The sequence below is a fragment of the Podarcis melisellensis genome (genome assembly GCF_964234715.1).
Source record: "Podarcis melisellensis genome assembly, chromosome: 3".
In the NCBI taxonomy this organism is placed as follows: domain Eukaryota; kingdom Metazoa; phylum Chordata; class Lepidosauria; order Squamata; family Lacertidae; genus Podarcis; species Podarcis melisellensis.
In genome coordinates this window covers 3,537,317-3,562,382 of record NC_138530.1, presented here as the reverse complement: position 1 = coordinate 3,562,382, position 25,066 = coordinate 3,537,317, and the positions used below count along the sequence as shown (strand labels likewise).

Below are 25,066 nucleotides of genomic sequence, written 5' to 3'. Positions count from 1 at the left end.
CTCTTGACTCAAAAGCCGAGCAAATGTCTCTCTCTCTCTCTCTGTTGCAGGAAAAAACGGCAATTATCAACCCGGACTTTTAAGAGGGACCCATCAGATCTCATCAGTGTGGTGAGTCCTTCCAGTGTCTGTCTCTAAGGGAGGTTCGGGAACGCCAGCCAGATGCTGCCCACATCCTAAGGCAGCTTTTGACAACCTAGCGCCCTCCAGATGTTCTAAGCTAGAATTCCCACCAGCGCTTTGACCGTTTCCTTCCTTGTGATGGCTGCGGCTGATTGGAGATTTGGCCCCCCCAAACATTTGGAGGGTGCCGTGTTGGGGAAGCATGGGGAGCCAGCTGGCATTTGTGACCAGCCTGGTGGCAAGACTCTGAGTGCCCCCCACCCCAGTTATGCCTTTGACCTCTGAAATCCAATGCCGGGGGGGGGGTGTCTCCAGAATTTTAAGGCACATTTGGTTTCTGAGCACAATTCAAAGTGTTGGTGCTGACCTTTAAAGCCCTAAATGGCCTCGGTCCAGTAGACCTGAAGGAGCGTCTCCACCCCCATCGTTCTGCCCAGAAACTGAGGTCCAGCTCCGAGGGCCTTCTGGTAGTTCCCTCACTGCAAGAAGTGAGGTTACAGGGAACCAGGCAGAGGGCCTTCTCGGCGGTGGTGCCTGCCCTGTGGAACGCCCTCCCACCAGATGTGAAAGAGAAGAAGAACTACCAGAATTTTAGAAGACATCTGAAGGCAGCCCTGTTTAGGGAAGCTTTTAATGTTTGATGTATTACGGTATTTTGATATTTTACTGGAAGCCGCCCAGAGTGGCTGGGGAAGCCCGGCCAGATGGGTGGGGTATAAATAATAAATAATAATAATAATAATAATAATAATAATAATAATAATAATAATAATTTGAGTGAATGCCATGGATGTCAACCCTCCTGGTCACGTTTCTCTCTCACCTCTCCCCCCCCCCCCAATCTCTCCTCCACCCAGACAACTTGGAGATTTTATCATTTTATTCTACAGTCATATCTTGGTTCTCGATCGGAATCTGTTCCAGAAGTCAGTTCGACTTCTGAAAACGTTCAAAAACCAAGTAGCAGCTTCCGATTGGCTGCAGCCATTTTCTACATTCAGTCGGAAGCCGCGGAAGCCGAGTCAGACATTTGGCTTCTGAAAAACATTTGCAAACTGGGAGCCAAAACGTTCGAGTCACAAGCTGTTCGAGAACCAAGGTACGACTGCATTTGTTTCTTTGAGCCAGCCGTTTAGAAGTTTTATTCCTTTGTAAGAAAGCACATAAAAGTTGCAGTCCTCAAGGCACCCAGGTTCCAAGGTGCACAGGGCTTCAAAGGTCAGAACCAGCATCCTGACTTTTTGCTTAGCGACAGGCTAGCAGACCTGTTTTCTTTTTCCCTTTTCGGGTCTCTTCTCCTCTCGGGTGCTGCTGTGCATTTGTTTGGTACTCTTGCTCTGTCTCTTAATCAGTTTTTTAAGCTGCCTGTGAGCTTTGGAGGAGTCGGGAATACAAAACAAATAAGAATGTGTGCCTTTTTGCTGCTCCTTTGATAACCTGGACAGGTAAATCATTAACTCAACCTAGACGCTGCACGCGGCTTGAAATCTGTGACCTTAACTACATTATTTTAAAAACACGAATTGCCAGTGGTGTTGGGTGTGTGTGTATAACCCTAGCGTGCAGTTAGGGGATTTTAACCATTAGGGGCCCCCCTTTAGGGTCCCAATTCAGACACATGGCTATTTATTCTGGCAGTTTTCATACTGGAAAAAGAGAGGTCTGCTTAATGGAAACTTCCTCCCTAGCGGATTGGCCAGCATTAAGGCCTTAAGGGTACAGTTATGTGTGTGTATATATATATATACAATTTTAACCTAGATGGAGAGTGCAGAGCATTCACATCCTAGGAGGGTCTTGTTGCTTCCGCTGCTGCAGCCTCCAGTTCCAAGAGACCCCAAACATTACGTCTGCGGCGCTAAACAAACTAAAGAAACTCCAGCGGGTGCAGAATGCCGTGGCGAGACTCCTTACAGGGTCCTCACCGCGGGATCACATTCGCCCAGTCCTATACAAGCTGCACTGGCTCCCGGTGGAGTACAGGATCAGGTTTAAGGTGCTGGTTTTAACCTTTAAAGCCCTATGCAGCCTAGGGCCCTTGTACCTACAGGACCGCCTCTCCTGGTATGTCTCATGGAGGACCTTACGTTCTTCAAACAAAAACATCTTGGAGGTCCTGGGCCACGGGGAGGTTAGGCTGGCCTCAACCAGAGCCAGGGCTTTTTCGGCCATGGCTCTGATCTGGTGGAACGCTCTGTCACAAGAGACTAGGGCCCTGTAGGACTTGACATCTTGACACAACTAAGCAACTAAACAACAACAACAGTTTGTCCAACTATGTTCTCCACCCTGCACTCAAGGCCTGGAAAAAGTTTGGGAACCTCGGATCTAACTCACTATTCTCTATTCCAGGGGGTTCTTAACCTGTGGTCCATGGGCTCCCCGGGATTCCATGGGCTTCAGGGGGTCCTTGAAGGAAATCAGTCCCCAGTGCGTTAAAATAAACATGCGCTCAACATTTGTGTGTGCATGTGCACACTTTTTTCTGCCTAGCGGCTTCATAGCCTCCATTGCATTCCCAAAGGGGCCTGTGACCTCAAAAAGGTTAAGAGTTACTGGTCTGCTCTGGTTGGCAGCAGATCGTATTGGGTTCGAAACATGGTGTGTTGTCCCAGATATCGGTCATCGAACCTGGGACTTTCTATACGCAAAGCAGATCATAGAATCATAGCGTTGGAAGAGACCACAAGGGCCATCGAGTCCAACCCCCTGCCAAGCAGGAAACACCATCAGAGCACTCCTGACATATGGTTGTCAAGCCTCTGCTTAAAGACCTCCAAAGAAGGAGACTCCACCACACTCCTTGGCAGCAAATTCCACTGTCGAACAGCTCTTACTGTGAGGAAGTTTCTTCCTAATGTTTAGGTGGAATCTTCTTTCTTGTAGTTTGGATCCATTGCTCCGTGTCCGCTTCTCTGGAGCAGCAGAAAACAACCTTTCTCCCTCCTCTATGTGACATCCTTTTATATATTTGAACATGGCTAGATGCTCTTCCCGTGAGACCCGTTCCCAAGGCATTAGGAGGCATCGTTCTCCTCCCACATACCTCCTCCCAGTGGTAAATGGGTCGGCTCCTCTAGTTCCTCCGTTCCTCAGAAAGGCATGTTGAAGCTGGCGTTTGCCACTGAGTGGCAGCATATACTCAGCTCTGTGGTTTACCGTTCCTTTTGCTTGTGATTAAGAACAGGACAGGCTAGAGCAGCCAGATGCCTTTAAAATACACACACCCCAAGCCCAAGATGCATATAGGAAACTTAGAAGTTTGTGCAGGAGTTGCTGTTTGTGGGTGGCACCCAGTTGCACACTGCCAAATGGAGCTTGCAGAGTTCGGTTTGGACCTGGGCTTTTGCACAAGGAACCCACTTTCCCCAAAGCTTTTTTGTGCACTAGAAAGAGTAAAATAACAATTGTTTGGTGTGAAGCCTTGCAATCACGTACAGTCATAGAATTGTAGTGCTGGAAGGGACCCTGGGGGTCAAAAGTGCAAACAAAACGGGGCACCAGAGTGGCAAAGGATCATATGTGGTGTGTTTTCCAGGAAGTAACAGAGCAAGAAATGTACCCATCTCATTTTTAGGTGTCCGTCTCTTCTCATGGCGCAAAGCTATCCCACTCCGCAAACATCTAAACAGCCTATCACACAGAATAGTGATAAGTGAATGTTTGGTTAACAGCACAGCATAAATGAAGGCTGGGCAGTCTGATTTAGGGAACAACTCACTTTCTCCTGGCAAATTTGGGCTCCAGGCTCATTATCCCCTCAGCCTCTTTCTTTTGCACCAGAAGGAGAAGGCAAGCACCCCTGAAATAGCCCTGGGAGCAGCTTCTGCGCTTTGGAGCTCCAGTTCTGACTGAGCATCCTTTGTTTTTTGCTCCAGAACCTCCCCCACAAAAAGCTGCTCTTTAAAGCTGAATTGGAGCAAACAGCAGTCCAAGGAAAACTCTTTCTGCCACGAAGGAAGCCCAGGTGTATTTTGTCTGGATGCAGCCACAGGAGACCTGCTTTCAGCAGGATGCCAAGGCCCCAGAGGGGTCACCTTATCCTTCAACTTTTTAAATTTTTCTTTCATTCCTTCTTACGCAGACGAGACTGGAAGACCGGATGAGCCCAGCTGAGAAGACCTTTGAAGATGGAGAGTTGCACAACAGTAAGTGGGCAGAATGAGAGGGGATTTCTCCATGCTTGAAATGTGGCGTTTATAAGAGTGACATGTTAGCATGTTGTCTTTCTGCAATAGATTCCAAGTATATCAAGTAAAGCAATACAGTGGAACCTTGGTTCTCGAACTTAATCCGTTCTGGAAGTCTGTTCAACTCACAAAACGTTCGAAAACCAAGGCGCGGCTTCCAATTGGTGCAGGCGCCCTGGAAACAATAGCCTACAGCCACATTGGATGTTCGGCTTCTGAAAAAAAAACTTTCAAAAACCGGAACACTTACTTCCAGGTTTTCGGAGATCGGGAGCCGATTTGTTCGTCAACAAAGCCGTTCGAGAACCAAGGTTTCACTGTATTCAATAATCCATTTGAATATAATAGTACAGTAAATAGTACAATTGCATATCTTCAAATCATAAATAGTTTGCACTTAGCAATTACAACAATTACTAAACTGTAATAAATAAAAATAATGGTAAGTCACAATGTATAAAACCACAAAACCATGTGACAGGATCAAATTGAGAAACAAGGACACACTAATTATATCTATCTATCATCTATCTATCATCTATCTATCATCTATATCATCTATCTATCTATCTATCTATCTATCTATCTATCTCTATCTATCTATCTATCCATCTATCTATCTATCATCTATCTATCATCTATCTATCATCTATCTATCTATCTAATCGCTATCATCTCTATCTATCTATCTATCATCTATCTATCTATATCTATCTATATCTATCATCTATCTATCATCTATCTATCTATCTATCATTTATCATCTAATCGCTATCATCTATCTATCTATCTATCTATCTATCTATCTATCTATCTATCTATCATGTATCTATCTATCTATCTATCTATCTATCTATCTATCATCTATCTATCATCTATCCATCTATCTATCATCTATATCTATCTATCATCTATCTATCATCTATCTATCTATCTATCTATCTATCTATCTATCTATATCATCTATCTATCTATCTATCATCTATCTATCTATCTATCTATCTATCAATCATCTATCTATCTATCTATCTATCTATCTATCTATCTATCATCTATCTATCTATATCTATCATCTATCTATCATCTATCTATCTATCTAATCGCTATCATCTATCTATCTATCTATCTATCTATCTATCTATCTATCTATCTATCTATCTATATCTATCTATCTATCTATCTATCATCTATCTATCTATCATCTATCATCTATCTATCTATCTATCTATCTATCTATCTATCTATCTATCATCTATCTATCATCTATCTATCTATCTATCTATCTATCTATCTATCTATCTATCTATCATCTATCATCTATCTATCTATCTATCTATCATCTATCTATCTATCATCTATCTATCTATCATCTATCTATCATCTATCTATCTATCAGCTATCTATCTATCTATCTATCTATCTATCTATCTATCTATCTATCTATCATCTATCTATCTATCTATCTATCTATCTATCTATCTATCATCTATCTATCTATCTATATCTATATCTATCTATCTATCATCATCATCATCATCATCTATCAATCTATCTATCATCTAACTATCATCTATCTATCTATCTATCTATCTATCATCTATCTATCTATCATCTATCAATCTATCTATCATCTATCATCTATCATCTATCTATCATCTATCTATCATCTATATCTATCTATCTATCTATCTATCTATCTATCTATCTATCTATCATCTATCTATCTATCTATCATCTATCTATCTATCTACTATCTATCATCTATCTATCTATCATCTATCTATCATCTATCTATCTATCATCTATCTATCTATCATCTATCTATCTATCATCTATCTATCTATCTATCTATCTATCTATCTATCTATCTATCTATCATCATCTATCTATCTATCTACAGTGGTGCCTCGCAAGACGAAATTAATCCGTTCCGTGAGGCTCTTCGTATAGCGGTTTTTTCGTCTTGCGAAGCAAGCCCATTGACAGCTTAGCGGATTAGCGCTACAGCTGTCAAGCGGCTTCCAGCAATCAGCTGTTAAGCGGCTTATCAGCGGAACAGCTGATAAGCGGCTTAGCGGCTTAAGAAAAGGGCGAAAAAAGCAAAAAAAAACCCGCAGGGGGATGCAAGATTTTTTTCGTCTTGCGAAGCAACCCCATAGGGGAATTCGTTTTGCGAAGCGCCTCCAAAACGGAAAACCCTTTCGTCTAGCGGGTTTTTCGTCTTGCGAGGCGTTCGTCTTGCGGGGCACCACTGTATCTATCTATCTATCTATCATCTATCTATCTATCATCTATCTATCTATCTATCTATCTATCTATCTATCATCTATCTATATCTATCATCTACCTATCCTCTTTTCTCTCCCCATGGGATCAGACCCATGAATGGATCGGTTTGATTGGTTTGATCGGTTTGATCTTCTTGCAGTCCATGGGACTCTCAAGAGTCTCCTCCAGCACCATAATTCAAAAGCATCAATTCTTCGGCGATCAGCCTTCTACTGCTTCTAGTGAGAGCCAGTGTGGTGTAGTGGTTAAGAGCGGTAGTCTCGTAATCTGGGGAACCGGGTTCGCTTCCCCGCTCCTCCAGATGCAGCTGCTGGGTGACCTTGGGCTAATCCCACTTCTCTGAAGTCTCTCAGCCCCACTCACCTCACAGAGTGTTTGTTGTGGGGGAGGAAGGAACGGAGAATGTGAACCGCTTTGAGACTCCTGAAGGGGAGTGAAAGGCGGGATATCAAATCCAAACTCTTCTTCTCTTCTTCTCTCAAAGTCATGGTCTGGGAAAGGCTCCTAGGGCTGGATGTTGGCGCAAGACAGGTGGCGAAAGCCTTTCTCATTCGCAGGAGCGTGAGAAAGTGTTTTGCTGGAGACCCCCCAGCCCGTCCCTCCACACCTTTGGCCGGGAACTCAGGGCAGCCGGCAGCAAAGGGGAAAGCTCTCTTTCCTGTTGGAACAATAGCCTCCCGTCTGCAAATAGCTCGAGGCCTTGCAGGCAAACGGTGCGCCTGTTTCTGCACACACATGCGCTTCCCTTCCACTCCTGGAGTCGGTGTCTGAGGCAGCGGCTTCTCAGCTTTCGGAAAGTGAAAGCTCTTTCGGTTCAGCCTCCAGACTCGTTTGCTTCGCCTACGGTTACGCGGAGAAAACAAAGGCTTCTGCTTCAATGCTCCCAATAGCTCAGATAATATTCTTTGCTGCGTACTGACAGCGAACGCACCATGGTGTTCCATATCACAAGTCTCGATGGCAGAGGGAAGATTTCCCCACAGATTTGCTCCGCTTATAGAGCCTAATCAGGGCATCTCCTGTTTAAACCTGATATAGATAATGTTTGCTGAACCTAAGCTCTCAACTGAAACTTAGTGAAGACTATTTCGGGTGAACTTTGCTAAACCTGTGCTGCTGCGCCGCCTTCTATTTTGATCAGGCAGCTAGGTTTTGCAAGACTTCATTGTTTCAGCAAGGCTGCAGTTTTCAGCAGACTTACTTGTCCAGTGCAACTCAGCAGGACTCTCTGAGTAAACATGCAAAGGGGCCGTATTGTAAGAGGCTAAGGGCTTATCACCACTTCCTCTTGTCCCGCTGCTCAAAAGTGTGCAATCGGAGCAAATGGCAATCCAGGTTTTCTCTGTATTGATGTTTGTTCCGATTTAGCACTGAAGAGCAGGTTTTCCCTGGGAACAGGAACAGGGCAAGGGGGAAACCACTCATGCCCTAATTTGGATAGTGGTTTGCTTTGACTTAGCATAGGGTTAGTTAAATGGGTCAGTTCTGGTTTCTCTAATAGTTCCAGTCTTCATTTCCATATCAGTTCACTTTTAAAAAAACAAAAACGCCATGCAAACTACTAGCATTTTAGTGTGTTTTTTTCCAAAATACATATTTCCCCCAAAAAGCAATTTCCTGCAGTACAGGGCCGTCTTTACCCGGGGGTGCAAGGGGTGCAAGGCACCCAGGCGCTGAATTCAGGGGGGTGTGTGTGCCAAATGTATACCTACTGTATACCAGTCCCTCTCGATTGCCGGCAGTGAAAAGCAATGGAGCGGAAGTCCCTCTCCCCCCGTCTCTGTTAGTCCGTAGCGTCAAATATTCCCGACGAGTAAGGAAACAAAAGCAGTTTTTCTTGCTGTGTCGTTGTTACAAGTGAGCGATCCCCCCCCCCCAAAGTTCAACAACTTTTTTGAGTTTGCCCCCTAAAAAGGCCAACAACTTTGGCTTCCCCCATCCCAAAAAGCTCAATAAAAGTTAATTTGGGGGCGACTAAACTAAATTTGGGGGCGCTGGGCGGATCTTTGCACCCTGGCAGCACATATACTAAAGACGGCCCTGCTGCAGTCTAGTACATTTGTGTGTATGATTTTCACCAACATGGGTCTTTCAATGTACACTTCACCCCAGGATATGCAGTTTTCGGGTGGCGCTCTGGGTTAAACCACAGAGCCTAGGACTTGCCGATCAGAAGGTCGGCGGTTCAAATCCCTGTGATGGGGTGAGCTCCCGTTGCTCGGTCCCTGCTCCTGCCAACCTACCAGTTCAAAAGCATGTCAAAGTGAAAGTAGATAAATAGGTACTGCTCCAGCGGTAAGGTAAACGGCGTTTCCGTGCACTGCTCTGCTTCACCAGAAGCGGCTTAGTCATGCTGGCCACATGACCCGGAAGCTGTATGCCGGCTCCCTCAGCCAATAAAGCGAGATGAGCACCGCAACCCCAGAGTCGGCCACGACTGGACCTAATGGTCAGGGGTCCCTTTACCTTTACCTTTATACATCACTTAGCCAGAGAACTGCATTGCAAGATTTAGAGAAGTCTGCTTTTCAAAGGGTGCCTGTGTTTTTGGTCTGCTTTTTATTTTGGAAATAGCAAATCGGGTTGGTACGCTTTTAAGTGAGAACAGAACCCAATTCCCTCCACCCCTCATCCCTAACCTAGCAAATCCCTTCAGCAAAGCTCCTCTGCTAAATACCCCTTCACACACCTATTTTTATTTAGTCAATTTCTTATCCTGCCTTCTAAAGTGAACGTTATTTCTTTCAAGGTGGCAAGCACGTTTTTTTTAAAAAAAGCAAGGCCAAATTAAATGCAGAAGAACTGCAGAAACAAAACAGAACTGTAAAGGTCACGAGAACAATAAAAACAGCAATAAACCCATAAAACACTGAAAGCAGCCGGCAAATGAAAGCATCCAGGCTTTGAAAGCCACAGCCAAATAAATCTGTTTCCATGTGGTGCCTGAAATTTGTAGGGTGAGGCCATGTGCAAGGGGGGCATTTTTTTTAAGAAGCGGAGAACCAGCACTGAGAAAGCCCAGTTTTCTGTCTCCACCTGCCAAATCCCATGGAGATGGGAGGCAGAGAACCCTAAGAACGACTTCCTCGGATGACCTTAATGCCTGGGGCATCTCAAGTGGAAGCGAGCAATTCTTGGCTACTTCCAGGCAGCTGACCATCTCACGCAAAACTCGCACAGGGGTTAAACGGTGTCATTCACTTACAGAGCATTCCTCTTGTTACACACACCATTGCAAGCTAGTGGCTGGTTATCCTTTCCAGCACCATTTCCCATCGCTGTTCTTACCAGACTTTTTGCGCTTCGGGAAGCGGCGGAGTGACTGCGCTACCTTGGAAATGGGGGACCTCCCCTTCCTTGGAGGTTTTTAAGCAGAGGTTTGGGGGGGGGACCCTCCTGCCAAAGATGCTTTAGCTGTGATTCCTCAGCGGCTTTTGATACAATCAACCATAACATCCTTCTGGACCGTCTAGAGGGGCTGGGGGCACTGTCCTACAGTGGTTCCACTCCTTCCTCCTGGGCCATGTTCAGAAAGTGGTGGTGGGGGATGAGTGTTCAGACCCCTGGGCTCTCACTTGTGGGGTGCCTCAGGGTTCCGTCCTCTCCCCCATGCTTTTCAACATCTACATGCAGCCGCTGGGAGAGATCATCAGGGAGTTTGGGTTGGGTGTCCATCAGTATGCAGATGATACCCAGCTCTACCTCTCTTTCAAATCAGAACCGGTGAAGGCAGTGAAGGTCCTGTGTGAGTGTCTGGAAGCGGTTGGAGGATGGATGGCGGCTAACAGATTGAGGTTGAATCCTGACAAGACAGAAGTACTGTTTGTAGGGGGACAGGAGGTGGGCGGGTGTGGAGGACTCCCTGGTCCTGAATGGGGTGGCAGTGCCCCTGAAGGACCAGGTGTGCAGCCTGGGAGTCATTTTGGACTCACAGCTGTCCATGGAGGCGCAGGTCAATTCTGTGTCCAGGGCAGCTGTTTATCAGCTCCATCTGGAACACAGGCTGAGACCCTTCCTGCCCGCAGACTGTCTCGCCAGCGTGGTGCATGCTCTAGTTATCTGCAGTGCGCTCTACGTGGGGCTACCTTTGAAGGTGATCCGGAAACTGCAATTAAGCCAGAATGTGGCAGCTAGACTGGTGACTGGGAGTGGCTGTCGAAACCACACAACACCGGTCTTGAAAGACCTACATTGGCTCCCAGTACGTTTCTGAGCACAATTCAAAGTGTTGGTGTTGACCTTTAAAGCCCCAAATGGCCTTGGCCCAGTAAACCTGAAGGAGCGTCTCCAGCCCCATCATTCTGCCCGGACATTGAAGTCCAGCACAGAGGACCTTCTGGCGGTTCCCTCCCAGTGATAAGCAAAGCTACAGGGAACCAGGCAGAGGGCCTTCTTGGTGGTGGCACCTGCCCTGTGGAACACCCTCCCACCAGATATCAAAGAGATAAACAACTACCTGAGATTTAGAAGGCATCTGAAGGCAGCCCTGTTCAGGGAAGTGGCCAGCCATAGTTTAACTACATATGTCAGGGTTGTCCAAACTTTTTTCAAAGAGGGCCAGGTTTGATGAAGTGAACATGTGTGAGGGCTGACCAAAGAGTTGTTGACCTTATTTAGGATTGAAGTTGTTGATGTTTTGGCATTTTACCCCAAAGTTGTTGAGCTTTTCTTAGGATAGAAGTTGTTGAGCTTTTTGAAGGATTTCCCCCCCAGAAAATAAACTGCTGCAGGGTCCACATTAAACCAACTGGCAGGCCGGATTAGGCCCCCAGGCCTGACTTTGCACGTGCCTAAATGTGGTTCTTCCACTCCCACATGTTGCCACCGAATCTCCTGTTGGCATTGCTCATGGCCGCACGTTACCTCCTGGTGATGTCATAAGCCTTGCAAAGTGGTTTCCCGAGCCTGACCACTATGGCGGTGTGTGTGTGTGTGTGTGCCAGAAAGCGGCTGGCAAGCGTGGCTCCCTCTTCTCTAGTCGTGGGCGAGTCAGAAACCTGTCCCATGGGAGTCAAGAAACCAGGGAGGTGTGTGCAATCAGTTCCTGGGAGGTGATGAGAGATAAGATAGCGAGAGGGAACATCAAAACAACATCTCCTGGCAGCTGAGGAAGGCAGGTGGATCCTGGCTGGGAGCTTATTCAATTCTGACACATTTATTGATTGGTTTTATTCCACCAGCCCATCAGTCAATCGGTCAACTGACTTTTTAATGCGTGTCTCAAGGCAGTTTGCAGACATGCCATAAAAACAGTTAAAGTTTTCAAAACCATGCAAAAAAGCAAACCGAAGAAAGGTTTTTTAAGCAATGCAAGATGAATATATAAGGCAAGACACCATTCCACCCAAGCTTGTCTCAAAAAAAATGCCTTCAGTTGTTTGCAAAAAGGACAGATTGTGGGCACCCATCGTTTCTCACCAGGGATGGTTTTCCACAGAGCAGGGGCAACCACACAGAAGGCCCTGCTCAGAGTTGCTGTGGAGTGGAATTCTGATATTTTAGGGACTGGCCGGGGGGGGGGGGGGAGGGAACACTCTTCAGCAGAACACTTTCCATGAACTCCATGGAACAATTAATAATGGGTGGAAATAATAAGGGGTCATATTTCGATGAGGATGGCATTGTGCAGACACTGTACAAAACTTGTAGAGCAGGGCTGAGACCACAGTAAACTGCCATGTGGAAGTACAGCCATACCTTGGTTGTCAAACGCCTTGGTACTCATCCGTTTTGGCTCCCAATTCCGCAAACCCGGAAGTGAGTGTTCTGGTTTGCGAATGTTTTTCTGAGGCTTCCAATTGAGTGCAGAAAGCTCCTGGAGCCAATTGGAAGCCGTGTCTAGGTTTTTGAACGTTTTCAGAAGCCGAACGGACTTCCAGAACGGATTCTGTTCGACAACCAAGGCACAACTGTATCTTACACATTATTTGGAAGTGAGTCTGACTGATTTCATGGAACGGTGGCCTGAACTACATCTCTTCCCATTTCCCAGCCCTTTAAATGCCTCCCTGTACTGTTCTTGGGAGACAGGGGGCGGGCGGGTGTGGGGGATTCCCTGGTCCTGAATGGCTAACTGTGCCCCTAAAGGTGCGCAGCCTGGGAGTCATTTTGGACTCACAACTGTCCATGGAGGCACAGGTCAATTTTGTGTCCAGGGCGGCTGTCTACCAGCTCCATCTGGTACGCAGGATGAGACCCTATCTTCCCGCAGATTGTCTCGCCAGAGTGGTGTATGCTCTGGTTGGACTACTGCAATGCGCTCTGTGTGGGGCTACCTTTGAAGGTGACCCAGAAACTACAACTAATTCAGAATGCGGCAGCTAGAATGGTGACTGGGAGTGGCCACCGAGACCACATAACACCGGTCCTGAGAGACCTGCATTGGCTCCCAGTGTGTTTCCGAGCACAATTCAAAGTGTTGGTGCTGACCTTTAAAGCCCTAAACGGCCTCGGCCCAGTATACCTGAAGGAGCGTCTCCACTTCCATCGTTCTGCCCGGACACTGAGGTCCAGCGCCAAGGGCCTTCTGGCGGTTCCCTCGCTACGAGAAGCCAAGTTACAGGGAACCAGACAGAGGGCCTTCTCGGTAGTGGTGCCTGCCCTATGGAATGCCCTCCCATCAGATGTCAAAGAGAAAAATAACTACCATACCGCCCGCCTCCCGTCCCCCCAAAAACAGTACTTCTGTCTTGTCAGGATTCAACCTCAATCTGTTAGCCGCCATCCATCCTCCAACCGCCTCCAGGCACTCACACAGGACCTTCACCGCCTACACTGGTTCTGATTTGAAAGAGAGGTAGAGCTGGGTATCATCTGCATACTGATGGACACCCAGCCCTAACCCCCTGATGATCTCTCCCAGCGGCTGCATGCAGATGTTAAAAAGCATGGGGGAAAGGATGGAACCCTGTGGCTCTGGGGCGATGCTCAGGCAAGTGCACTGCTCCCCCCCCTGCCCAAGTTAACAGCCCTTTTGTGCATGAATATGAGTGCTGTGGTGGGCTTCCCCCTCTTGGAGGGTCTCTCCGGCATAAGTCCCGAGATGCCTCTGCCTGCCGTTAACGTAAGGCGATTGGAATCTATTTAACGTGGATTATCCGCCAGATGGAGACAGTGGCTTTAAGGGGACATCTGGGTGATTCCGGCTAGGCTGGGGCCAGGGGCGAGATTGCGGCAGCCTGCCCCAACCTGGTGCCCTCCACATGTTCTGGACAGTTGTGCTGGTGGGGGGCAGTGATGGGAGCCGTAGTCCCACGCATCAGGAGGGCACAAGGTTGGGGAAGACTGGGCTATGCATTGGGAAGAGATTTCCCCGGAACAGAAAAGGGGCTTTACTTTCACCTCTCCACCCCCACTCCCAGCCCAGCTTTCAGACCTTTTTGATCTTTATCCCTGAGTTCACAGAGAGCAAAGAGAACAATCCCTTTAACTCCCTGCAGGCAGCCGTTTTTAATTCTCAGGGCAGAAAGCCTGAAGCACAGACCGCGTTGTAGGTGGAGGGTGGCAGGGCAGGGATTCATTCGGATTTTGTTTCAGACACATCAGAGACCCTGTAGCGTGGTTGTTGTTGTTTAGTTGTTTAGTCGTGTTCCAACTCTTCATGACCCCCTGGACCAGAGCACGCCAGGCCCTCCTGTCTTCCACTGCCTCCCGCAGTTTGGTCAAACTCATGCTGGTAGCTTCGAGAACACTGTCCCACCATCTCGTCCTCTGTCGTCCCCTTCTCCTTGTGCCCTCCATCTTTCCCAACATCAGGGTCTTTTCCAGGGAGTCTTCTCTTCTCATGAGGTGGCCAAAGTCTTGGAGCCTCAGCTTCAGGATCTGTCCTTCCAGTGAGCACTCAGGGCTGATTTCCTTCAGAATGGAGAGGTTTGATCTTCTTGCAGTCCATGGGACTCTCAAGAGTCTCCTCCAGCACCATAATTCAAAAGCATCAATTCTTCGGCAATCAGCCTTCTTTATGGTCCAGCTCTCACTTCCATACATCACTGCTGGGAAAACCATAGCTTTTACTATATGGACCTTTGTGGGCAAGGTGATGTCTCTGCTTTTTAAGATGCTGTCTAGATTTAGTCATTGCTTTTCTCCCAAGAAGGTAGTGTGGTTAGCTGTACTCATAGAACGGTAGAGTTGGAAGGGACCCTGACAATCATCTAGTCCACGGATGTCCAACTCCAAGAGACTGTGATCTACTCACAGTATAAAAAGACCGTCTATGATCTTTAGGGAAGGGTTGGCCATAGGCGATCACTAAACTTCATCCTGTGATCTACCTGGGATACTCTCGCGATCTACTGGTGGATCACAATCTACCTGTTGGACATGCCTGATTTTAGTCCATGGGTAGGCAAACTAAGGCCCGGGGGCTGGATCTGGCCCAATTGCCTTCTCAATCCGGCCTGCGGATCAGCATGTTTTTACATGAGTAGAATGTGTGCTTTTATTTAAAATGCATCTCTGGGTTATTTGTGGGGCATAGGAATTCGTTCATTCCCCCCCCCCCCCAAATATAGTCCGGCCCCCCACAAGGTCTGAGGGACAGTGGACCGGCCAACTGCTGAAAATGTTTGCTGACCCCTGACAGAGTCTGCGTATTTCCTGTTCACAGGATGTTTATGTTTGCTATTGCTTTCGTTTTCTCTCTCTGCGCCAGAACACGCTAGCAGGCAGTCATGTTTGTTCTTTGTTCTGACCAACGCTGAATAAACATTCTAAATGATCCCCTCCTGAGTGCAACTTTTGCTGTGTGTGAATTCTGCTGATAGAGTGTGCATCAGCCCAGGAATGTGGCAATCTACCGGTATTTCTGGAGCTCGTGTCGCTAATCGCTGATACTGTATCTACGGGAGATCGATGGACGTCCGGAGTTCGACGTGGAGGCAGTGGTGGCCTTTGTCTCCCTGGCAGTATCCCAACATCTAGTCCAACCCAGTGGCCCATCTAGTTCAGCATCCTGTTCTCACAGTGGCCAATGAGGTGCCCGTGTGAAACCCGCAAGCAGGATTCGAACACAAGAGCAACTCTCCCCTCTTGTAGTTTCCGACAACTGCTATTCAGAAGCATTGTTGCTTCCAGCTGTGGAGGCAGAGCTTTGCCATCATGGCCAGTAGCCATCGTTAGCCCTGTCCTCCTCCATGAATTTGTCCAATCCCGGGCCACCATCCCGGCTGGTGACCTGCACAGTCTCCTGTGGCAGTGAGTTCCACAGTTTAACTACATGCTGCATGAATAAGGACTTTCTTTTATCTGCTATGAATCTTCCAGCCTTCAACTTTGTTGGATATCTATGAGTTCCAGTGTTATGGCAGAAGGAGAAAAACTGTTCTCTCCCTTCTCTCTCCATGCCACACACAATTTTGCAAACTCGTCTCTCACTTGCCTTTTTCGTAAATAACAATGATGATGATGATGATGATGATGATGATGATGATTTATTCCTATCCCACCCATCTGGCCAGGTTTCCTCAGCCACTCTGGGCAGCTTTCAACAGAACATTAAAAAGAGAATAAAACATCAAACTTTAAAAAACTCCTCCAAACAGGGCTGCCTTCAGATGTCTTCTAAATGTCAGATAGTTGTTTATTTCCTTGACATCTGATGGGAGGGCGTTCCACAGGGTGGGTGCCACTACCAAGAAGGCCCTTTGCCTGGTTCCCCGTAACTTCACTTCTCACACTGAGGGAACCGCCAGAAGGCCCTCGAGAGCTGGACCTCAGTGTCCAGGCTGAACGATGGGGGTGGAGACGCTCCTTCAGGTATACTAAATGTGCCTTCTGTCCACCTAGAAAGGTAAAGGGACCCCTGACCATTAGGTCCAGTCGTGGCCAACTCTGTGGTTGCGGCGTTCATCTCGCTTTATTGGCCAAGGAAGCCGGCGTACAGCTTCTGGGTCATGTGGCCAGCATGACTAAGCCACTTCTGGTGAACCAGAGCAGCGCACGGAAATGCCGTTTACCTTCCCACCGGAGCGGTACCTATTTATCTACTTGCACTTTGACGTGCTTTCGAACTGCCAGGTTGGCAGGAGCAGGGACCGAGCAACAGGAACTCACCCTGTTGCGGGGATTCGAACCACCGACCTTCTGATCAGCAAGTCCTAGGCTCAGTGGTTTAACCCACAGCGCCACCTGCATCCACCTACCCTGGTATTTTCCACATTGTTTGGCCGCGGCTCTTACAGAGGTTTGGCCCAGCCTTGCCTGGACATGCCGGAGACTTGAACTCGGGACGTTCCGCGTGCGAAACACCCACCCCTTCGCCTACCCAGCTGCAGGAGCCTGACACGGCCATTCTGGTAGAAACAGTTAACCCTCCACTCCAGCGCTGACCACATTTCTTCTTTTGCTTGCTCCTGCTTCCCCCAGAGACGGGGGAATCTTCCAGCAGTAATTCAACACCAAACTGCTGTTGGCTGACTGCAAGGCTGGAGCTGTGGGGGAAGACATATTCCAGCCAGAGGGATCACACCTCCCTTGCACCGTGGACCAATCTCCTGAGCAGGCAGAGAGTGGGCAGGGGAGACTTCTTGACTCCTGAGCCTGGGGGGTTCTGGGGGTGCCCTCCTGTGGGACGCAGGCATGGGACATGTTTGTGTGCATGTGTGGCTCCCGGCACCTGGAGAGCCAGGCTTGATGAGTCATTGCGATTTCCTGGCGAGCAGCTCTTTGCTGAGAAGGAGCCAGGGAAGTTGGGGAGTTGAGAAGACAGCACTGAGTTGTGGGCAGCTGGCCCTGGATAGAGCTGGGCGTGTGTTGCTGTGCGTTGACATGGCGTCTCTGCCCTGGCTGCAGAGCGAAAACAAAAATTCGAGAGCACTGGACGCTTAACACTTTAACCCCGGGGAAGAGAACCACTAAACCCCTTTGCAAGGACAGTTGTGCCATTATTATTATTATTATTATTATTATTATTATTATTATTATTATTATTATTATTTTAATAATAATAATAATAATAATAATAATAATAATAATAATAATAATAATTTATTATTTGTACCCCGCCCATCTGGCTGGGCTTCCCCAGCCACTCTGGGCGGCTTCCAACAAAGATGAAAGATACACTAAAATATCACATATTAAAAACTTCCCTGAACAGGGCTGCCTTCAGATGTCTTCTGAATGTTTGGTAGATGTTTATCGCTTTGACCTCTGATGGGAGGGCGTTCCACAGGGCGGGTGCCACTACCGAGAAGGCCCTATGCCTGGATAACAAAAAAAACTTGTTGTTGCATAACAACAAGTTTTTATTGTTAAAATAATTCAGCATCAATACACACATATTGCGAATATACAAGCATACAAACATACCTTTCATACAATCCTTAAAAATATTCAAACATACCTACATTCAGTCCCACAGATAATTCCTTTTCCCTTCACCATCCACCACCCCTCACCCCACCTTTGTGTTAGATTTCCAATCTACTCAAATTGCAATTTCTTTCCACTTCTATTACTTTCTTTCACACACCTTTAACCTAATTTCATGCTTCTTTTTCTATTACACATTGTTATCCATCTTATTTAGCATTTCAGTATTTAAAACGGAACTTGTTTATTCTAATAGGAGTTCTGATTCTTCAATATGGTTTGGCAAGTATCCTTTAAACACCTTCCAGTCCCTGTCTGCCTTCTCTTTTGAGATCCTTCCAATTTCTCCCATTGTTTGTTAATTGCATTTGCAGAAGCATAGAATCAGAGTTGGAAGGGATCTCAGAGGTCATCCAGCCCAGCCCGCTGCAATGCACAAATCTCAACTATAGCGGCAATGACAGATGACCATCCAACTTCTGTTTAAAGTCCACGGTTGTCTTGCTCAGGGTTTCCCAAACTTGGGTCTCCAGCTGTTTTTGGACTACAATTCTCATCATCCCTGACCACCGGTCCTGCTAGCTAGGGATGATGGGAGTTGTAGTCCAACAACAGCTGGGGACCCATGTTTTCGGAAACTCTGGACTAGCTCTTACGGTGGAGAGTCCTGCTTGAAACAGTGAAGGGCTGCTGCCAGCCAGGGCAGGACGTACTAAGTTAGATGGAGCAATGGTCTCAGGATAGACAGCTTCCTATGTTACCAGGCCCAGTTTCACTGCTTTTGGAATTTGTGCAGCGCTAAGTCTCTGCCTGAGGCATTGCAAACCCACCTGCAATGTGCTCTTTGCAGGAGCAAGAGCAGAAACATTTCCTTCCAGGTGGTCTTACTGCTGGGAACCTGCCACCGTTTGGGGGCTAGGGATTCACTGACATGTCCAGAAAATTCAGGCTGCACGATCCTAGTTTGTTTTGAGCTCTGCCTCAACAAACTCCACGTTCCCCAGACTTTTGGCGAAAAGGAAAGTGATAAGGCACTTGCTTTGACCCGAAGTCATGAAACTTGCCCACAAACAAACCAGAACGGGCGTGCGTTCAATAGCCGGGCAACTAATCTCCCTGCCAACGAATCAGGGCGAAGGCTCAATAAGCAGGCTGTTTGGCAGTACCCTGTGGCAGAACAGCGGAGCCAGAATAACATGTGTTTGCGGAAGTCAGTGCAAGGCAGAAAAACCCCCTTCTCTGCATGGAAACCTCAGGGTCCTTGCTCCTTCCTTCCTTCCGTCCTAAACAGGACATCCCTGTTCTGTTTATGTTGTGAACAGGCTTGGTTAGGAGTCAGGCATCCCTTTTTAGTTCCTCTTTTAAAAAAGTATTATTAGGGAGAGTATCAAAGCAGTGAATAAGCCTCCAGTTAGATAGCAGGGGATTCCCTTCCCTTTTTCTGTGTGTACCTGGGCAGTTTTTAGGATTGATGAGGCCATAAGCTATTGAAGGTAATGGGGCCCTTTATATGTCTAGCTGTCCTTTGTCAACAATTGTCGCTATTTTTTGTGTTAAATATATGCTGCATGGTAATTTATGGACCTAATAGGTCCATACACAACACAAAACACTGTTGCTGTATGTAGGTTTTATTTTATTGGTTTTTATGTTATATTTTAGGAGGGACGCGGGTGGCGCTGTGGTCTAAACCACTGAGCCTCTTGGGCTTGCCAATCAGATGGTCGGCAGTTTGAATCCCCGCGACAGGGTGAGCTCCCGTTGCTCAGTCCCAGCTCCTGCCAACCTAGCAGTTCGAAAGCACGTCAAAGTGCAAGTAGATAAATAGGTACCGCTCTGGCGGGAAGGTAAACAGTGTTTCTGTGATCTGCTCTGGTTCGCCAGAAGCGGCTTAGTCATGTAGCCACATGACCCGGAAGCTGTACGCCGGCTCCCTCGGCTAGGAAAGCGAGATGAGCGCCACAACCCCAGAGTTGTCCGCAACTGGACCTAATGGTCAGGGGTCCCTTTACCTTTACCTATGTTATATTTTGGAAGTGTACATCCACGTTTCTTTCCTTTTAATTTTTTTGGGGGGTCCCCAAGAGCGTGGGGCCCGAAGCTGTATAGCTTGTTTAGCTTATACATAAATCCGGCACTGGTGTGTACATACACAAACACACCACAAGACTAGAGCCTGCCCAGATATTTAGAAAGCTGATGCAAGTTTTCAGTTTCTTGCTTATTTTAACTCTTCGAAAGACTTACCTTATTGCTGCTAGCTTTTTTTTTGGTTTTTTGTTTTATCCTTTTCGTAAGCCGCTTTGAGGTTTTGCTTTTTTAGCAGCCAAGTGGCGTATAAATCTTATGGAATAAATAGAGATAAATAGAGCCAAACTATTTGAGCCCCACAGGGCTTCCATCTCTAGGAGCCTCCCTGTGCAGAGCATTCCACAAACGGGGGGGGGGGCACTGCAGAGAGGGCCCTGTTCTCGTGTTGCAACTTCCTGGACCTCTCACGGTGGAGGGACACAAAGAAGGCCTGTGATGTTGATTGCAGAGTCCAGGTCAATTCATGTGGTCGGTTCATTATTGTTGTTGTTGTTTAGTCATTTAGTCGTGTCCGACTCTTCGTGACCTCCTGGACCAGAGCACGCCAGGCACTTCTGTCTTCCACTGCCTCCCGCAGTGTGGTCAGACTCATGTTTGTGGCTTTGAGAACACCATCCAACCATCTCGTCCTCTGTCGTCCCCTTCTCCTTGTGCCCTCCATCTTTCCCAACACCAGGGTCTTCTCCAGGGAGTCTTCTCTTCTCATGAGGTGACCAAAGTCTTGGAGCCTCAGCTTCAGGCTCTGTCCTTCCAGTGAGCACTCAGGGCTGATTTCCTTCAGAATGGATCGGTTTGATCTTCTTGCAGTCCATGGGACTCTCAAGAGTCTCCTCCAGCACCATAATTCAAAAACATCAATTCTTCAGTGATCTGCCTTCTTTATGGTCCAGCTCTCACTTCCATACATCACTACTGGGAAAACCATAGCTTTTACTATACGGACCTTTGTTGGCAAGGTGATGTCTCTACTTTTTCCTCCAGGTGGATCACGTTTGGACAAAACTCTCCACTATGACCTGTTCATCTTGGGTGCCCTGCTCGGCATAGTTCATAGCTTCTCTGAGTTCTTCAAGCCCCTTCGCCACGGCAAGGCAGTGATCCATGAAGGGGGGTTCATTATTATGGCGATTAATTGCCTTTACATCCCATCCTTTCCTCCAAAGGAGCTCAAGGTGGCCCCACAACAACCCTGAAAGGTAGGCTGAGAGAGGCAGTGTCACCATGCCAAGGTCACCCAACGAGTTTCACCACCAAGCCAGGATTCGAACCCTGGCTTCCCAGGCCCTGCTCCAACACTGCAGCCACGGCGCCGCACTGGCACATGTGATGTGGGAGCCAGTTTTATGATCTGAAGCAGCCACGGGGCTCTCTGAATCAGAGCAGCGTCAAGGGAAGGATGAAGAGGTCAACCCTTCCACCCGCCCCCACCTTGCAAAACTGGTGTTCACTCCGTGGGGGGGTGGGGTAGGGTGGGGAGGGAAATGCAGGCACAGCCTCCTAAGCCTCTCTGGTCCAAGGCCAACCCACTAGACTGCACTCGGTTATTTCATCTTCCGCAGAGCGAACCTGCCGGGCGAGTTCTCTCTGCCAGACGCAGCAATTGACAGCTTCTGCCGACAGTGTTGGAACCTGTTCCGTGGCTTTAAACGCTTAACCAAAGGAACAAACTTATTACAAGTGTTGGCGCTCGGCCAAACGATTGCCGAGGTGTTGGGGGGAACAGATTCGCTGCAAAAACAGGAAAGGAAAGGAAAGCCTGGATTCTGTTCACACACACACGTGTGTTTGTGTGTGTGTTGTGAAGCGTGCAAATTCCCTGGCAGGGAAACAAACGGGTGGCTTGGCTTGAGCCTAGGTGGGGCCCTTCGTCGGAGATACTGTATTTTTCGCTCTATAAGACGCACCAGACCACAAGACACACCTAGTTTTTGGAAGAGGAAAACAAGAAAAAAAATATTCTGAATCTCAGAAGCCAGAACAGCAAGAGGGATTGCTGCGCAGCGAAAGCAGCAATCCCTCTTGCTGTTCTGGCTTCTGGGATAGCTGCACAGCCTGCATTCGCTCCATAAGATGCACACACATTTCCCCATACTTTTTAGGAGGGAAAAAGTGGGTCTTATAGTGCAAAAAATATGGTACTTGCTGAACCAGTGTTTGCCTTGCAGAAAAAACCTGAGCTGTAACCGCAGGATCAAAGGCTTTGGTGCTGTTCGTGGTGATGGGAACGAGCTGTGTCAAGGCTTTGCAAAATGCCCGCCTGATCCTCTGTCCGCCCAGCTTTCCACTCTTACACCTGCAGGTCCACACCCTTCCTCTGTCCCTCACCTTTCCAACGCAGTGATCCTTGCAGCGTGATTTACCAGAGCACATCACTGCCTCCACTGCCTTCGTGCTCTTTCCCGTGAGCTCCTTCACGTGTCCGTGAGTGTTGTGCATGCACAACCAGTTTTATTGCAGAAAACTATTACCGATCTGAAAGGGGAGAGTCAGGTAAGGCTGGCAAATGTCCCCTGCCTGAAATCTTAAAGAGCTTCTGCCAGCCCGTGTGGACAATACTGAGCTAGATGGGCTCAACGGTGTGACTCAGTATAAGGCAGCTTCCTATGTTCATGGGTATATAGAATATGGGGTGTTCTAAGGTGCACAGTGGGAATCAGGGATGCATAATAATAATAACAATAATAATAATAATAATAATAATAATAATAATAATAATGTATACCCTGCCCATCTGGCTGGGTTTCCCCAGCCACTCTGGGTGGCTTCCAGCAAAATATTGTTGTTGTTGTTGTTTAGTCGTTTAGTCATGTCCGACTCTTTGTGACCCCCTGGACCAGAGCACGCCAGGCACTCCTGTCTTCCCCTGCCTCCCGCAGTTTGGTCAAACTCATGCTGGTAGCTTCGAGAACACTGTCCAACCATCTCACCCTCTGTCGTCCCCTTCTCCTTGTGCCCTCCATCTTTCCCAACATCAGGGTCTTTTCCAGGGAGTCTTCTCTTCTCCTGAGGTGGCCAAAGTCTTGGAGCCTCAGCTTTAGGATCTGTCCTTCCAGTGAGCACTCAGGGCTGATTTCCTTCAGAATGGAGACGTTTGATCTTCTTGCAGTCCATGGGACTCTCCAGAGTCTCCTCCAGCACCAGAATTCAAAAGCATCCATTCTTCGGCGATCAGCCTTCTTTATGGTCCAGCTCTCACTTCCATACATCACTACTGGGAAAACCATAGCTTTGTGGGCAAGGCCTTTGTGGGCAAGGTGATGTCTCTGCTTTTTAAGATGCTGTCTAGGTTTGTCACTGCTAGCAAAATATTAAAATACAATAATTCATCAAATATTAAAAGCTTCCCTAAACAGGGCTGCCTTCAGAAACATTAGTTCTTTCTTTACATTTTCTGCCTGAGTTGTTCTTCGAACTTCTGTGCAAGTGAGGAACTGGAAACTGGTAAGTAACTTCAACATCATCCTTCAGGGTTCACTTCCCCCCACCCAATTGCCACTTAAAATATATTTATTTGTTCAAGGCCTATGGTACAGAGGTGCAGTGGAGTTTTTTAGCCTTTAATTTCTTGAAGAGGCCTCTTACCTGTCCAACAGGGGGTTGCAAGTGGGTGGGTGTGAATCTGTCAAGTTAAGTTCCTCTCCATTTCTCACTTTTCCAACCTTAAACTCAGTTCTCTACAGTTTCACATCACTTGTGCATTTCCATTCTTGTTAAAAAGTCCACGTGAAAATTCATCGGTATTTTAGTGCAAACCTCTCCTCATATACAGTACATCATTGTGTGCAAATTCGCCTCTTTTTTTTTTTGCAAAACATTCCCCCGTAAAACAATGTATTTTTTGCTTGTTCTTTTCACCAATACATGCATATATTTTTTTTCATGCACGCTTTGCCATGGTTTTGTACCCATTAATATATTGCAAAATTCGGAGAAGCCTGCTTTTCGGTTGGAGTATTGATCTGGAAAGTGCGGATGAGGTAGATCTGCCTTTAAATGCGAACCGAGTCAAATTTCTTCCCATCCCTAGTTACAACCGTATAACCACAAGACCTTCAAACCCAATAAAACGATTTATAAGCAAACCAAAGAATGTACCATCAGACAACAAGGCTGGCCCCAACGGGGAGGGGAATCACACAATTTTTAACTGTCCAAAAGCCAGCGCATCTTCAGCAAAGAATGGAAACTGTATAATGAGGATGGCTGATGCAACTCTATGGAGAGGAAGTTCCACATTTTGGAAGCTGCTACGGTTTAAATAGTTTTAACAGTCCGAGCCTGCTGCATTGTGCTTGCCGTCTTAAGGCTGACCTCATTTATTTATGTGTTGTTATTAGCCTTGGGAGCCTCCTTGAAGAGGGGTAGGATACCATAATAATAATATTCATGACAATAACAATAACAACAATTAATAATAACATCTCTTCCCTTGGTGTATCCTTCAATATTTGGGTTCCTGGAATCTTTTTTTTTTTAAAGTTTTTTAATTAACAATTTCAACATATCAAAACATATCATATTCATTCTTTCCTTCCCTCAGCTCCTCTCTCTGATTTTTCAACACATATATTTCTCTGCATAATGCGAAATTTCATAAATCCTTATATTATCTATCTGCTGTGTTGACAATCAATAAATTTATGTATGTTTATTCAAAGCCTGCCAAGGAGTTGAATTCATTTTGTTGTCATTTTAAGTAAATTGTAAAAAGTTCCCGTTCTTCTTTCAAGTCACAGTTGTCCTTATCTCGCAGTTTATATGTTAGTTTAGCCAGTTCTGCATAGTTCATCAATTTCCCTTGCCACTGTTCTTTTGTCGGGGTTTCATCATTCTTCCATCCTTGTGCTATCAAGACTCTTGCCACTGTTGTTGCTGTTGTTTAGTCGTTTAGTCGCGTCCGTCTCTTCGTGACCCCCTGGACCAGAGCACGCCAGGCACTCCTGTCTTCCACTGCCTCCCGCAGTTTGGTCAAACTCATGCTGGTAGCTTTGAGAACACTGTCCCACCATCTCGTCCTCTATCGTCCCCTTCTCTCTTTCCCAACATCAGGGTCTTTTCCA

The 25,066-nt window shown here is 47.0% G+C and overlaps 1 protein-coding gene and 1 long non-coding RNA gene across 3 annotated transcripts in view; both read left to right on the top strand.

Moving 5' to 3' along the window:
• The window catches only part of LOC309366014, a 343,316-nt gene that overhangs the window by 49,523 nt on the left and 268,727 nt on the right, over positions 1-25,066 (top strand). The window lies entirely within an intron of this gene.
• LOC309365811 (uncharacterized protein) overlaps positions 1-25,066 on the top strand; it is a 67,672-nt gene that overhangs the window by 34,741 nt on the left and 7,865 nt on the right. The window contains exons 4-5 of one of the 2 annotated variants that reach the window (XM_081904309.1): positions 51-111; positions 4,208-4,271. In XM_081904309.1, coding sequence (XP_081760435.1) covers positions 51-111; positions 4,208-4,271 — 125 coding nt within the window. Of the gene's footprint in view, positions 1-50; positions 112-4,207; positions 4,276-25,066 lie in introns of both variants that reach the window. The other variant, XM_081904310.1, reaches the window with a different exon arrangement.